The sequence below is a fragment of the Alexandromys fortis genome, unplaced genomic scaffold (assembly GCF_014885135.2).
Source record: "Alexandromys fortis isolate MF-2015 unplaced genomic scaffold, M_Fortis_MF-2015_v1.1 scaffold_17, whole genome shotgun sequence".
Taxonomy (NCBI): Eukaryota; Metazoa; Chordata; class Mammalia; order Rodentia; family Cricetidae; genus Alexandromys; species Alexandromys fortis.
In genome coordinates, this window is record NW_026067896.1 from 9,977,296 (window position 1) to 9,994,697 (window position 17,402).

General features: G+C 35.9%; 1 protein-coding gene across 3 annotated transcripts in view; it reads right to left on the reverse strand.

Moving 5' to 3' along the window:
• Nucleotides 1-17,402, reverse strand: part of Csmd3 (CUB and Sushi multiple domains 3) — a 930,239-nt gene that overhangs the window by 37,218 nt on the left and 875,619 nt on the right. For all 3 annotated transcript variants that reach the window (XM_050162609.1, XM_050162600.1, XM_050162593.1), the window contains 7 exons: nucleotides 16,937-17,110; nucleotides 15,652-15,837; nucleotides 14,887-15,060; nucleotides 12,215-12,397; nucleotides 10,038-10,214; nucleotides 5,268-5,447; nucleotides 3,655-3,828 (listed from right to left, as the gene is read on the reverse strand). In XM_050162609.1, coding sequence (XP_050018566.1) covers nucleotides 3,655-3,828; nucleotides 5,268-5,447; nucleotides 10,038-10,214; nucleotides 12,215-12,397; nucleotides 14,887-15,060; nucleotides 15,652-15,837; nucleotides 16,937-17,110 — 1,248 coding nt within the window. The remainder of the gene's footprint in view (nucleotides 1-3,654; nucleotides 3,829-5,267; nucleotides 5,448-10,037; nucleotides 10,215-12,214; nucleotides 12,398-14,886; nucleotides 15,061-15,651; nucleotides 15,838-16,936; nucleotides 17,111-17,402) is intronic.

Consider the following 17,402-nt stretch of genomic DNA (forward strand, 5'->3'; position numbering starts at 1 on the left):
CTTCATCAGGCGATGAAAGGAGACAGAGACAGAGACCCACATTGGAGCACCGGACTGAAATCTCAAGGTCCAAATCAGGAGCAGAAGGAGAGAGAGCACGAGCAAGGAACTCTGGACTGCGAGGGGTGCACCCACACACTGAGACAATGGGGATGTTCTATCGGGAACTCACCAAGGTCAGCTGGCCTGGGTTTGAAAAAAGCCCGGGATAAAAACGGTCTCGCTCAACATAGCAGACAAGGAGGACTACTGAGACCTCAAGAACAATGGCAATGGGTTTTTGATCCTACTGCACGTATTGGCTTTGTGGGAGCCTAGGCAGTTTGGATGCTCACCTTACTAGACCTGGATGGAGGTGGGTGGTCCTTGGACTTCTCACAGGGCAGAGAACCCTGATTGCTCTTTGGGCTCACGAGGGAGGGGGACTTCTTGATTGGGGGAGGGGGAGGGAAAGGGGAGGCGGCGGTGGGGAAGAGACAGAAATCTTTAATAAATAAAAAAAAAAAAAAGAAATTGTCTTTGCCTTCTGACTCTTATGTTACAGACATATTCAACAGGATTTTTAATGTACTAATTTGTGATGGTTAAATATTTTTATTTGTTTTTTGACTTCATTTATTCATCTAATTTCATATCTTCATTTTTTACTTGTGGGTAAGTAATATTTATTGTTTTTTATTGCCTATTTATTTTAACACTATTTATTTTATTTATTCTTTGAAATTTTAAAATAGGCATAAATTATTTCCTTAGTACTGTGACCTCCACCCTCTCTAATCTCCCTCCTATACCAATTAACTACAGTCTCAGATCTTTCCTATTTTCATGTTTATGTTTGTAGATTTGTGGGTTGATTGGTTTTGAGACCCACAGAATTATAACCAGAAGCCTCTGTGTAACAATAGGTTTGGAACTATCCTTCAAACACTAATACTTTTTTGAGAAGGTTCAGTACTGATGCTATGACTGCAGAGGCCCCAGAATGGTCAAAAGGCAATATTTCAAAAGTGTGGTATAGCATGTCTTACTGACTCAAAATTGACTATTGGCAGGGCCACTCTCATGTATGCCTATATACACAAATATCTTAATTATTGCTCTACCAATCTTCAAAGCACTGGTAAAATAAATAAAAGAAAAGAGGCTAGCTTTAGGTATTAGAGTTCTCTAGAAGAACACACTTTAAGTAACTATATATACTAATTAACTTATATAATATATATGAGGTATTTACTGTAATGGCTTACAAGCTGTGGTCCAGATAATAAAACAATGGCTGTATACTAATGGAAGGTCCAAATATACAATAGTTGTTCAGTTCACAAAGCTGGATGTCTCAGTTGTTCTTCAATATACATTAGAATCATGAAGAAGTGGGCTCTAATGCCAATATAGAAGGAGACTTGCCAGCAAGAGTGAAAGCAAGCAAACAAAAAGAGAAAGCTTCTTCGTCCATGCCCTTGTATATATAAGCTGCCATCAGAAGGTGGGGCCCACAATAAATATTTATCATTACATCTTAAAAAATTTTGATTAAAATTGGGTGCTACCACATCAGGTGATTTAAGAAAAGGTCCCACAGAGATGTACCCAGTCACTTAGGTTTTCATTTATTACAGGTGTAGTCAAGTTGACAAACAAAGATAGCTATCACAAAATGCATATGTGTGTGTGTGTCTGTGTGTAATATTCTAAGTTTCTCTAGTGTTATTGTATGCATACATTTAGATCTGACCACTTTGTATTGGACAACCATTTAGGGCATATTTACTAGAATGTCTTAGAAACTGTGATCAAGCTAGGAATGCCATAGCTATTTATCAACAGAAGATGCTATAATCCAGTAGCTTGTTCAGTTCAAGGCTGGATGTCTAACCTGTTCTTCAGCATGTATCAGAATCCCAAAGAAGCAGGAAAGAGTGCCAATAAAGGAATCAACTTGCTAGTAGTGAAAGCAAACAGTCAAGAGAAGGCAAGCTTCCTTCTTCAATCCTTAACAGAGGTTGCCAGCAGAAGGTGTGGCCCAGATTAGAGGTTGATCTTCCTATCATTATAGATCCTAGTTAAAATAGATTTCCCCACCTCAAATAATTTATTCAAAGGAAAAAAAAACTCCCTAGTGTACTGAGCTGCTTGGATTTTAGATATTAATGTAGATGAGTTAACAGCCACTCCTTCATAAGAAATTCAAATTTAGTAACACTGATGAATTTTAATTTTCTACAATAACCAGTAAAGAGGCCAACTTTACAGTAATATAGGATATCCAAGATTAATTAGATAAATCTACTCAGAGTGTTTTTTTATTTACTAAGACAAATGTTATTCTGTATTTTTAAGCATCTAGATGTATCTGTAGACACACAGAAGAACACTCATCTCCAGATGTTTGCAATCCATATTGGAAGGAAGCAATTGAACAACTGTCAGAAATGATCAGTAAAGATGCGAAGGTTCCATGTAGAAAGGCAATTAGGACTATGCGAAAAATAGCTCAAAGGAAGGATATTTAAGTCTTTGTGTGTGGTTTTTAATAAATATGCATTTTAAATAACATGGCATTACCTGAACTTTAGTTCACACTGCATTGTTTGCTAGCTACATGAGCTAAAGCTACATAAAAAACTAGCTGGGTCCTTCAACAATGGCAGAATCACCCACTGTTCTAACAAGCTTGTTTCTCTCTATGAGCTTAGGTGTCATCAGTAAAAATATTTAGGCTGCATACACTCACTGAAGTGCTGTGTAACAGGAAGTTGAAAGGACACATGGAAAATAATTGGGACAAAGTTAGCCTTGTAAGATTTGTATAGTTAATAATTAAATGTGAGTTTATAAGCATTTTTTCCTTCTCTTTCTTCCTCTTCTTTCTCCTCCTCCTTCTTGTTTTGATAAAAAAAATCACTAAATCAAAGTCATCCCCTTGCCTCTCTTTTCCTTTCCTTTCCCTCTCCTCTCCTCTCCTTTCTCTCTGTCTTTCTATTTCATCCTGGGGATCAATTCTAGAGACTCAGTCATGCTTGTGGGTTGGTGCTCAAGGACCAAGTGGCACCTTCCCAGGCTAGTAAACTCTCCCACAGAAAATTTTCATTCACAAAAAAAAAAAAAAAAAAACAGATGAACTCATCTTTGTAAGACTCTTTGATTATGTTTAGGAGTATCTTTAAGCTATGTTAAAACATTGGTGTTTTCCAATATTAGCCTCATTGTAAAATGAGTTTCAGGGACTAAAGCATCTTTTATCAACACTGCAGAAATCAAGAAATAATATTATCTAGATGGGTCTCTTTTGAATGCTGTACAAGTTCATGTCTAACAAAACACAACAATAAATAGAATCTTAATCTGGTTAGTAATATTTCTTAAGATGGTTTCTACCTTAAAGGGATTTTTAAAAAACAAGGATAATTTAGGAAAAGAAATTATTGAAATAAAGCTCATTCATTGAAATATTTTTAGCTGAACTGTAAAGAATATAATGACTAGAATAAAGGAAAAGTAGCTACATTAATGAAAACTGACTTTTTAAATTTAAATGTTAATTATGTATTTGTATGGGACTTAACCTCTTTGGGGACAGTCTAGCAAATTTGAAAGGTTTAAGCAGCAAATGTGACTTTAAAACATGGTCGTTATAAGAATTTTACTACTTACGTAAGCACTGTGGAACCTCACCACTCCAGGTACCATTGCCTACGCAGGTCAGAACTGCAGGGAAGGACAGCTCATAGCCTGCAGAACAGATGTAGCTAATACTGAAGCCCCAGTCGAAATTTGTTCCTTCCAGCCTTCCATTAGAGATCTGGGGAGGAGCTGAGCAGGTAACAGCTGCAATTACATTAAAAGTAATTAGACACAGCTGTTGAAATACCCTTGGTGTGAAATAAATAAATAAATATCATTAAGAGCTGCATATGTGCTATTTAACCTTTTGGAGGACAATACGGTGTGGCAGGCTTTAGCCTCCTATTAGTCTTCCTGAAAGATCTCGAAGATGAAACCGTGGAGGAGAATGCTTGCTTTTGGCAGTGTAATGGCTCCCAGTTCTTTTTACAAAATAACAAGCTTCCTGAAAATGAAGGGGAGGTCACCCGACCTTCTGTCTGGTATACCACAACTGATGGCAATCCTGTGTCTTATATAAAATTATTTCCCAAGGACCTTGTGAGGCTGATGAGCTGGGTGCCAAGGCTAGATTTCGATTCAGTGTGTTAACTGGGGGATTTAGAAGCAGTTTTACAGCATTTGTTTGCAAATACAGACAAGCTGTGTGTCTGACTACAGTATTCAGTATTCATTCGGAAAACATGCAGATTCCTATTTTAAAGCCTATTATCATATATGTAAATATATAATTAATTTCAAATTATAATTTGCCTAACTGTGTTACCCTTGGGGAAGAGTCATGTTGGAAACTGTCAGACATGAGAGAAAAAAAGAGGTAACATATTTCTAAGCACAAAAATGAGAAAGCTTTGTTATGATGGTTAACAACAGGGATAAACAAATCTTTGAGTTTTCTAAAATTTTCATTTTTATTATACATATAAATGAACTAGAAAATAACTTTTGAAGTAAACACATCTATGGATCACTGCATATAGATTAAATAGATTAATATGATATGTAGGCAATAAAATTAAACTATCTGGAATTTTACTCAGAAAATGTAAACTATTAAAAATCATTTGAATTATTATCTTTGTGAAAATATGTCATGTATATATTAAGTGATCAACTCTTACACATAAGGGATGAATGAACAGGGAACATCAATTATTAAAAATAAAGCTATCAGAAAACTAGCCCTTATCTGACATAATTAAAGTTTTCTTTAATGTAAGTATTAAAATACCATTATTCACATTAGCTTCACCAAATTAACATTTTCTTTTACCATCTGGAAAAGGTGGTTTCAAATCTCTCCACAGATTAAAGTTACAAACTTGTTCAAGTTACATCCTTTTACAAATATCCACCCACTGGTATAAGCATCAGTAGTGAACATATACCAATCCTGTGCCTTGTTCTCTTGCTGAGCTACAGTTCATTGTCACTACTCACATTAAAATATAAGTTTGATAATAAAAAATACTATTTTAAAACATTTGCATGTTACACTAGGACTTTAAAATAAAATACCCCACACTTTGGTATCAGAAAAATATGGAGTAGAATAAGTATATACTTAAATATATATGAACTTTGCTATTAAAAAGAAAACTATGTAATGATTATTTGCAATGTTGACAGAAGTATTTTCGTACCTCTACACGTTGGCATAAGTCCACTCCACGTGCCATTGGTTGTACACATCCTGACGCTGGAACCATTTAGCTCCATGGTATAACCTGGCTGGCACATGTAAGAAACGTTTTGCCCAACCACAAAATCATCTCCATATCTCAGTCCGTTGGCTGGTATGCCTGGGTCTCCACAGCTGATGACTATCAGTGCAAAATGAGAAGAGGGCAGAGGGTTAACACGGCCTGTAGTTGACATCAAGAGGTAGTCATAAGATTTGCTTAACATATATGCAGGGAAAAGAGCTACCATGCTTGTTTTTAGCCATAAAACCTAAACATATTTAAAGAACATATTGGCAGGTCTTATTTGTCATCAGGAATCATCATTACAGATGGTGGGCAGGTTGTCCAGACATGTCACTTACACCTCAAAAAGAATCTTGGTTAAGATGCCATTGCGCTACAGGAAACGGCTTCAGGAAGCACTTTCCAACTTGCACTGTGTGATCATGCAGAAACTACATTAAGAAACTGGAAGGCGGGACAGGCAAGGTGGCCCAGCAGGTGTTGGAAGAAGAGAGCTGATTCCTCCGCATTGCTCCTAACGTACACACCTGGTGCTGAATGTTTGTGCATCCCAGGTATGCATACATGGATACATTACATAAAAATCTGCTTTAATTTTTTAAAAAAATTGCTCAAATAAAACCAGATTTTAAAACATCTGATAACAGTCTTCCTCTTTGTGGCTTCATATCAAACAGCTTGTTATCAACCTAGGCTACCTTTAACAATTTGCAGTCTCACCGGGCGGTGGTGGCACACGCCTTTAATTCCAGCAGTCGGGAGGCAGAGGCAGGTGGATCTCTATGAGTTCGAGGCCAGTCTGGTCTACAAGAGCTAGTTTCAGGCCAGGAACCAAAAAGCTACAGAGAAACCCTGTCTTGAAAAAAATCAAAAAAAAAAAAAAAAAGAATTTGCAGTCTCTATTATAGAATGAATGTGCCAGGGATATTATGAAAATGGTCTTGCGTATCCAAAGTTTTTGATTTATTTTATTTTTTATTGAAATTATATTTTTCTCTCATACAATATATCCAGACCACAGATTCTTCTCGCTGCATTCCTTCCAGCTCCCCCAAACCCCCATCTACCTCAGACTGCTTCCCCTGTTTCGTCTTTAGAAACAGCAGGCATTCAAGAGATGACACCCAAACAAGAGAACACAAGGCACTGGAAGACAAAGACAAAAGCCCTCCTACTGAGGCTGGAGAAGGCCACCCAATAGGAAGAAAATAATCTCGAGAGTGGGAAAGGAGTCAGAAATTTGCCAGTTCCCATTGTTAAGAGTCCCACAAAGACACCAAACTAACAGCCTTAACATATACCTAGGGACTTTCTGGTGTTGAAATCTAGGAGAGAGTCATTGCTTTACTGTATCATGAACTTTATTAATATACTATTTAGACTTTCCTCATTTGCACTGACTTTCAGAAGGAAAATGGAGACTACTGTAGTGAGGACGTGGACCTCATCAACCAATTCTTATACTGGCATTACAATAGACATGGACACAGGGAACCCAGATAGAGCGAGGGACATAAGATTGTGATGATCTCAATGACCAGACCACTGCCTAGGTTACAGGTCAAAGATAATAGCCCTCAACTGGGAGGTGGTGACACAGGCCTTTAATCCCAGCACTCAGGAGGCAGAGGCAGGTGGATCTTTGTAAATTTGAGGCCAACCAAGTCTACAAGAGCTAGTTCCGGGACAGGCTCCAAAGCTACAGACAAACCCTGTCTCGAAAAAAACAAAACAAAGTAAAACAAAGAAAGAAAGAAGGCCAATAGTTCTCAGCTCATACCAATTAACCCATGGGCTTCAGTTACAAAAGACAAAAATAACCAGACCAGAAACTCTGATGGCCATTAACAAGGACTGAACTCTACTCCAGAATCTTTATTCAACATAGGCCTTATATTGATTGCAGTGAGGTCTTGGTTTAGTTGTATGAATATAAAATATTAAGTCATTTAAACTGTTACCAAAGACTTTCAGAAATACATGGAACAGCTGAGAAGTAGAGATAACAGAAGACACAGTTCAGGAAAAAGCAAACAAACAAAATACTGCTTTTTAAAGCTTCCAAATTTACCAACATATAAATATGCCTAAACACTTTAAATTTTTTATTGTGTTTCTTTAGGTTATTTTATGGTTTCACCAAGATTTTTAGGGAGAAGGATAGTAAAAGAAATATCCCCTAAGTCCTGTTTTCTGGACAGGTCCTTTTGCAGACTGAATTAGAATTTTGGCTAGATGGAGCAGCCATGGGGTTACAAGGCCACATGAACTGTGATGCAACCACCAGTCAAGAAGACAGCACATTTGCTTCACTGGTACTGAGCAGGGGCTGAGCACACAATGGCAGCAGCATTAATGAACGTCTGACAATGGAACCGTCAGAAGAGGTTGTCTGGTGACTTCCTAATGAAGCAAAGGCCAAGAGAAGAGTCAGTTTCCAATAGCAACAGGCTTTGTAAATAGCATCTGTTTGGCAAGTTAATTCATTCTCTGCCAGCTTGTTTGCAGCTACCAAGGAGGTTTTGGCCTTTGTGGGCAAATCCATAGATCAGTTTATGGCTTTACCCTAAAATTGAAGACATCAATAGGCCATGATAAATGTTGTGGGTTTTCTCTTGAAAATCTTCAAAAACAACCCAAATCTTTAAATATCCACATGCAACAGGACTGATATTTCTATGTTCTTATATTCTCAGAGATTAGTAGAGCGTGTACATCACCATGAGAGATTAAATATTTGCTTCTGGGATAAATATGTTAATGAATTTGTGAAAGAGTAATTGAATTGTCAGTTTAAACAGAAATCCAACAAAGTCCCATTGGTTTAAACTTTTCAATTTGTTTTGTGGAATTAGTCTTATTCCTTTATAAGTAGTTAATGTCATTTGGTACAATTTATAATAAATCTAAAATGCATGATCTCTACACCACAAATAAGGTATAATTGTAGTAGTGTAGTCAATGTTTGCCACTAAAAATTCATTTACGGATTAACATCTTTTGTAAACATATAAGTATATACTTTAAAATAAGATAAGACATGTTCCATAGGTAAAATGTAACTCGTTCTAATGGATTTTATAATGAATATTGTACATGTTTAACCCACAGGCTTGAGTGGTTTATTTTAATATTTCATATCCTCTTATTCAGATATACATTCAGTCTATTTTATATAACCAAACTAGCTTTTGAGCTATTCTTTGCTCATTATTACAGACAGTACACTAAAGAGCATGTCTGTTGAGATATCAAATACATAAATACTTTGCCAATACAGGAAAATAACACTACTGTAGCAACAAAATGATATTAAGGAGAGGGTAGCGAAAACATCAGTCTGATAATGGTTATAAACTTCTATAATCTCCCAATTAGAATGCCAGTTTTCTTTTAAAATCTCAGCAACAGAGGCTTATTCAACCATTGCCACTCTTAATGTTTTAGTATAGATACTTCCTGACTAGGGTGGTAGGTCTGACTAGGGTGGTAGTTTTGTTCATTGCTATCTCTAGTAACTATATACTTTCTTCCAAAGCAAGCCTCACTTTGTAGTGTGACCACCAAAACTATCTCCCCAGAAAGTGAAATAGTCCAAGGTCATGAACAATACTCAGACATAGCACCTTCTCCTTCGTAGGAATTACATCATATCTTGATATCCATTCACTCAGTCTCATTTTAATTATTATTCATCACCTAGTTCTCTCTTGTGAGATCAACCCTGTATTTAGAACTATCTCCTAAAAAATGAAAAAAAAATCTGAAAGGTTTCATGATTCTGGGTAGGTGCCAAGGAGCCAGTAAAAGCCCAATTATCATGCTGAATGTTGGGAATTAAAAGCCTTAGAATTCTTATGACTCAACTTCATCTATTAAATGTACTGTCTTTGTCTCAATTGAATAAGACTTGCCAGATGCAAAATACTGAGCATTGGTCATTTTGGTAGTAGAAATCTTAGTTTATAAAAAAAGAGAAAAAAAAGACAGCAAGAATAAGAAAAAAAATCTTATAAGCAAACCAGTAAATAATTAAAGGCATGCACCACCACCTCCTGGCTTTGCTTTTTTTTTTTTTTTTTTTTAACCTGAAACCTAACACAAACTTTTTTTTCCAAAGCCCATGTATACAGTATGCACTATGGGCTTTAGGAACTGGTTATACACACATGTGGTATACTTGGGAAGGTACAGAGACATTAATAACTTCCATTTAACATAAGTATTTTCTTTTGTTCATTTTTGAGAATTCAATTATGTTCCCCTCCCTTTCTATCTTTATAAATCTCCTGCATCTCCTTGTTCTCTTTGAGATACACTATTTTTACAAGAATATGTGTTTTCTTTTAACATGGATGTGTTTTCACATGCCTAAGTGTATATGTAACTACATTTATGTTCCTTGGTATGATGTACTCAGTCTGTACCATTTTAATTTTTTGTATATATTGCAGTTTTATTCTTATAAGCTCATGTTTAATAACTATTCATAAAGTTTATTAAATTATATAAAATATGACTGATTTTCTCTTTCCTCATCCAGCCAATATAGTACCTTGGTGAAACTACCAGTTTTTGCGGTCACTAAATCATAAACATACATAATCTTTGAATCTCAAAGAGGTAACATTTAGTTGAAACCTGAAGACACCTTTATATATTTTCACTTGAATGAAACTTTTGGAATGTTAAGAAAAGATTTACTTGTACAGTTGGGCAAACTTCCAGACCATGTTCCGTTGGCAGTACACTGTCTTACAGAGGGTCCAGAAAGGATGTAGCCTTCTGCACAGGAATAGATGACGGAACTGGAAAACGTTGTCCCATCAATTCGAAAGACTTTCCCATTTGCTGTTGTTCCTGGGTTGCCACATTGCACAGCTGTAAAACAAAAGTTTAGGAGCATGTTTTGATTAAAAGGAAATCCTTTGCCTGCAGTTAATGACTAGTATTTCCTTAAAATTATCCAAGGAGCCGGGCGGTGGTGGCACACACCTTTAATCCCAGCACTTGGGAGGCAGAGGCAGGCGGATCTCTGTGAGTTTGAGACCAGCCTGGTCTACAAGAGCTAGTTCCAGGACAGGCTCCAAAGCTACAGAGAAATCCTGTCTTGAAAAACAAAAACGAAAACAAACAAAATTATCCAAGGAAATAATAACGTTCTTCAAACTTTGCAGAGAAATATCTTCCTATAGAGTTTAAATTCATGATCATTTTATGCTAATTTTATTGTCTTAGTCACTAGATTTCCAATGAAATAAGTTTTAAAAACTGATGACTCATCAGTTAAGAGCATTGGCTGCTCTTCTAGAGGGCCCAGTTTCAATTCCAAGTACTCACACGACAGCTCGTAGCTGTCTGCAACTCCTATTCCAAAGGATCTGATTCCTGTACACAGACATACTTGCAGGCAAAACACCAATGTATATAAAATAAATAAATTATTTTTAAAAAAACTGTTAGTAGAGTTAGTAGTTTTAGTACAACTATTGCAAAGAAAATTAACCATTTAAAGAGGGTGGCCTTCATATACCATGAAGTCTTTCTTTTGCCTTAAAACCAGTTCATAAAAGTTTAGACAATTAATAACAAGAATAGTATGCAATAGATTCATTATATTTGCATTTCGTGAGAGCAGCTGTTTTATATATTTATTAATTTATTTACTTATTCACAAAATATAAATATTGTACACATCTGTGCATATTTTGCATAAATATATAACATTTGCATTGCTATAGTCCTTTCTTTAGGCAATTGAGCACATAAAAAGAACAAAGTAAATAGAAAAAAAATGAATCATGTTTTCAATAAAGAATCACAAATTTGCATTGTCTTAAAGACTAATAAGCTAATGAAAAAAAAACATACTGTAACACCTAGGTATACTACTCCTCATCATAGGCCAAGAAACTTAACACCCTACCACCTGACACTTGTTCAGCCATGTTAATTGCTCCTTTACTCACAATATGAGCAGACATGAGGTCCCAACCAGTTTCCCCTCCCTCTACTCTTTCAAGTTCCCCCACATACATCCCCTCTGCAATTCTACTGCTCCTTCAGAAAAGAGCAGGCTTCCAAGGGACATCAACTAAACACACATAACATGTTACAATATAATCAGGAACCAACATGCATACCAAAGCTAGATAAAGCAACCCAATATGACGGAGAAGGGTATACTGTTTTTAAATGAATGACCAAACATGTTTCGATATAATTATTATCATTCATAATTCTCTGTCAGAACAGTGTCAATAAAATACTGCTTTAAGATGAGGATCTAAAAGTTATAGTAATATTACTATACTAATATAGTAATGTAATAATATAGTAATAGTACCCAGGTGCTTTTGAATACAGATTTAATTGGAATGTCATACTGGTCAGTCTTTCATTGTTGTGAAAATGTACCCAACTTAAAGGGCATAGGATTTGTTTTGGCTCACAGGGTCAGAAGTTGTAGCGTACAGCCAGATGACCCCACCATAGAAGGCTGTGACAAATGAGAGCATCGTGACAGTGGGTGGAGCTGGCAGAGCAAAGAGTCTCACTTTGAAGTGACAAGGAAGGAGAGAGGAAGACTGGAAACCATACTCACCCTTCAAAAACATGCACCTCGCCACCTACTCCTTAAAACAAAGCCCATCTTCCATAATCATACCACCTCCCAATATTCTTCTAAAATTTCAATTTGTTGGTGGTTTTAATGAAACCATTATGGGGGCCGGAGCCTTCCTGATCTAATTCAGTCACTGGAAATCTCCTCATGCGCACAATCAGATAGATGTTTTATTAATTCTTCAGTTCAATATAGTTTATAATCAGACAGCAGTACGAGTGGCACCCTTAGGAGAGCTAACTCCATTTGAGATTACCTTTGCACTCTGGCTGTCTCCCAGTCCAGCTGCCATTGGATAAACAAGTTCTTTCTTCTGAACCATAAAGGATATATCCAGAATCACAAGCAAAGCGTACAGTACTTTTAGTTCTGAAGTCACTTTCCTGTCTAGAGCCATGACCAGGAGTGCCTGGGTCCCCACATGTACCAGTAGTATCGCCTGCATGCAGAAAATGGAAATCAATTTATTATAATATGCATTTATTAAATTCACAAATTTGGCCAATTGATAGACATTACTTTTGTGAGTGCTGTTTTCACATAACTTAACTGCATAGAAATGTATTTCACGTGAGTCACACGAAGAGAAAACACAAATAAAAAAATGATGCCTAAGTATCAAGTTATTTTTCTTATTGGAGATTTGTAGACCAAATTGTAAAAGATTATGGGTATTTGTTTAATGTTTTTAGAATCTAGCTAATAAAGGAACTTATGGGGAATTTATAAATGACGAAACTACGGATTCAACGAACAATTCATTCATAAAAATTAAAAAGACTGGATTCAGTAACCACAGAATTCTTTCTCTGAATCACCTAATTATTGCTGCGTTTTCAGTTGTTATTCTGCAACTACAGTATGCTAGATTCGAGTAAATCTAGTAACATAATTATTTCTATACATTGAAAATGGTCCCTTTTTAAATTTCCTCTTCCAATGACTGTCAGCGACAAGATAGCAACCAACTGCATTTTTTCATGTGTGAAAACGCAGGAAGTAAATCTCTGAATAATCCTGAGGTAGAAGCTTGGTATCAACTTTGCAACAGAGTGTCCCTCATCACTCTCTTCACTAGGATCTGTGCTTTGCTTTAAAGGTTACTGTTTTCTCACTTGTTGGGACCAATTGGAGTCCTGGCCTTCAGCTGCTCTTCCCTGCTAGAGCCTTCTAATTGGAGTTACTAAAAGCTGCGCCTTGCCTAGAGGATCAGAGGATGGGATTTTCACCTGTTGGCCATTGACTGCTGGGTATTTAAGCCTCCATGGTACTATTAAAGAAGGGCTTTGTACCAGTGATTAGACGTCCGTGTGTCTGTCCGTCTCTGTGTGTGTTTGTGTATTTCAACCTCCAGCCCCTTGCCCGAAGCTCGCAAACTGAATTGTAGCACATAGAGCGCAGATGGGGGCGCGGTGCACGGCACTCACTTTCTACACTACTGAGCTTTCTCTAACCACAGAATCCATAGAAACTGTGAGGGCACTTAGATCACTTTCTGGATACACTTTCTGACATGTTCTGACATGTTCTCTGTGGAAACTTTCCTCACAATTTCTCTTTACATGTGATGTTATGCTAATCACTACACACATTTTCAGGACGTTATTCACTGTTTAGACATGCAATAGTTTATTCTTCAATTTGGTCTTAGGCTTTTAATATACTACATACATAGGGAGGGGGATGTTTATATGTACAGTTGGTCTTCTGGGAATTTATTTATTATCAGTAACTTAAAAAAGACCATTTTTCATGGAAGGCACTTATAAAATTACACTGATTGGTAGGTTAGATTCGAAGTGCCAAACAATCACTGTGCAGAGAAATGCCAGAGTTTAGAAGATGTGAGTTCAATTATTTCACCTTTTCACTTATAAAGGGAAAGCAATGCAAAACTAATAATAATAACTTGCATGTCCGATCTCTATAAAGTAAAAATTATGTAAAAAGATAAATATGTAAATTTTGAGAAGTCTAGAAAAATAGCATCATATATAATTAATTGAGGAACAGAAATAGTATCAATGAGAGATCTATTCAATATCTAAAGTTTATAAATTTCTAAAGAAAACAAATAGGATATAAATCATAGTAAAATCCATGAAATACTCTGTCTACTGGTTATTAATAAAATAGCAGTTTCATATGCATTAATTTAAATATAACTTCAATAGCTATAAGTAGTTAATATAGATGATATCCATAATAAATAACATTAGTATTAATAAATTGCTTTCATAAGATTTATTAAGTTATTTCAATTAAAAGCATTTAGAAATTTTTAAAAAATTTGCCACTAAGTAATCATTGTTTAGAAAGTAAGATAATTGAATTCTGATAAAAATTAATCATATAAATTTTCCTTCTTAGGAAAACAAATGATTTGTACTTAAATAAAATGTCTACTTTATCATAGCAAGTTGAACAACCTTTATGAATCCATAGAGAAACATGTTCTAATACTACATAATTGTTTACACGGGGTACAGCACAATCCAAAATATATACCTGAAATTTATTATCTAGGGCAGAGGTTCTCAACCTGTAGGTTGTGACCCTTTGGGATCAATGAGCCCTCTCATGGGTTCACATATCAGATATCTTGCATATCAGATATTTAAATTGTGTTTCCTAACAGTTGCAAAATTATATTTATGAAGTAGCAATGAAAATAGTTTTATGGTTGGAGTCACCACCATGTGAGGAACAGTTACAGGGCCACAGCATTAGGAAGGTTGAGGACCACTACTCTGGAGACTCAGCCGTCCTTTGCCGGTCAATTTCCATTACCTTACAAGTATCCTAAAGAATGAGTTCAGCTTTCACTCAAAATTTTTCCGAGAAACGCTGGAGTCCTTAGAGAACGCTCTCTGGATTAGTAATCATAAGATAATTTATGACGCACAGCACTCTATTTCCCAGCGGTACCTGAACAATGAGGCTGAGAGCCACTCCAATGTCCATTTAACTGGCAAGTCCTGGAAGCCTGGCCTAGAAGAGAGCGCTTTCCTGTGCAGGAATAGTGAACGGTTGACCCAAAAGTATACTTCTCTCCAGACAGGACTGCATTAGGAGGAATGCCAGGGTGTCCACAGTCAATCACTACAATACATAATTATTGAATATAAAATTTTTTTATATCTCCTATCGAACCACCCGAATCAGCTTGTTTACAAAATAAAAGTAAAATTTCTATTCAAACATATTAAAGCCATTTCCATTCAGCAGTCTGAAGATCACATATGACCAACGTAAGGAATGACTATAGATGAATACAAAATCAGAAATATAGTTAAAACATTCTGATATTTTATTTATTTACTTATTTATTTTAAAATTTTCAGTTCTCAACTGTAAACTTTCTAGATGGCAACATTATAATGCAATGTCAAAAGATTAGTGATAACTTTTCAGATGGACATATCTCAAGATCTCAAAGACCCTAGAAAACATACGCAAGAGCGATAATATCATAGAATATTATAGAAAACTATATATTTTAGTAAAAAATTGATATTATAAAAAACATTTAGACAAAGAATCTGCAAAATATGTAGATGTGTAATTTTGAAACTATTTAATTCAGTCAATATAATTTCCTCAGGTGTATAGTTTTGAGTATAGGTTGACAATAACTGTCAATATTATTTACATGACAGTGTTTTATAGGAACAATTCATATTATCTACTTACTGATGCATTCTGGCAAAGGTTTGTCCCATTGTCCATTTGGCTGACATATCAAAACTGAAGAGCCAAACAGAAAGTATCCTGGGTTACAGTCATAGAAAACCACAGTGCCATAGGTGAAATTCCCATGCTCTATTTTGCTTTCTCTTTTGGAATTGGCTGGAATCCCTGGATCAGAACAGTTGACCACTAAATAAGTGAAAAAATTAAAAAAAGTTAGCTTGAGAATAATATAATTATAACTAGATGCAACTCTGTTGAAATTTTCAAAAACTTAGTTTCTGAAGTAAATTCAATTAAATAAACCACATATTCCAGAAATTTAGTTAATCCATGAACCACTGAAATAATTGTCTGAAATTCGTTTAGGTAGAAGCATAGGAAAATTTTCAAGAATTTTAAGGATCATAGTAATTTCATAAGAATTATGCTAAATGTAGACTAAAGAACATCCCACTTAAGCTATTTTTAAGATTACCAAAGAGAAAGTGGTGGTATATTATTATTTTTCACGAAATGATCTTTATCATATTTCATTTTTTAAAAAAAAATTACTAAAGAAGACGCTTAATCTGTTACTATCTGGTAAGCAACGAAAAGAGCTTACGCAAATAGCATGGGAACCCGGGGTCATTTTGCAAAAGTACAGTCATAAATTCCAAAAGCACATTTTCGTGCTCATGAACAGAAAAGGAATTGAAAATGATCTTGAGTACTGTGTGTATTCCCTCAGAAATGGCTGTAGCTTAATAATATTAGGCAGAAAGAAAGTCTTACGATTCTAGACATAGAAATGAGGACAGGGAGAAATGTCGTGGGGGTCCATCCCTACGTAAAGAACTACAGGAAACTAATAACTGCGGTAAGAGGGAGCAGCCTTTGGGACAAACCTTAAATTGGTTAAGCAATATAAAGTGATACAGTAATAAGCCAGATACACAAGCATCTAGATCAGCTTCTGCAGGGTGTAGTTACTTATTTGTGCATAAGGAATAGATCCCTACACATTGGGACTAAAGGGAGGATATAGGAGGGACTTGAAGGCTCTGAAGTGAGGAAAGTAAAAGGCAGAAATAATGTAATTACACTTTTAAATAAATTATAAGTAAATAGATGAAAATAAAATGGAAAAATTTAACAATTAAAAACATGAAAGGAGAGGACACCAATATTCAAGCCTTTGTTTTATTAGTTAATAATCTGCTACTGGTCTGCCTGAGCTGTTCAGATTTATCACCTAATACAGATACTGCTGCACGCCCCAGAAGGAATGTGGTGAGCTGGTTACCTTTGCACACAGGTGGGGGATGGCTCCACTGCCTGTTGGCCTGGCACTGTGCCTTCGTTGGCCCTTGCATGATATACCCAACGTTGCAAGAGAATGTTACCACATCGTTAAAGTTGAACCCATTTCCACTTGTTCTTCCGTAAATTGGACTACCCGGGTGACCACAGCTAACAGCTAAATCATCGGGGAGAGGAGAGAAACAGTAAAGCATATCAATTATCACATGATGATTATCTTTCTTAGATTCAAAGTAAAAAAAAAAAAACACTACATGGATAGACGCAGAGTAGTTTTTACTAATAAAGATATAGTGAATCAGTAAAATATATTGAGGTAAACAAACTATAGGATTGTGTGTTTTTTAGAGACTGTTTTGTGTGTGTGTGTGTGTGTGTGTGTGTGTGTGTGAGAGAGAGAGAGAGAGAGAGAGAGAGAGAGAGAGAGAGAGAGAGAGAGAGAGATTCAT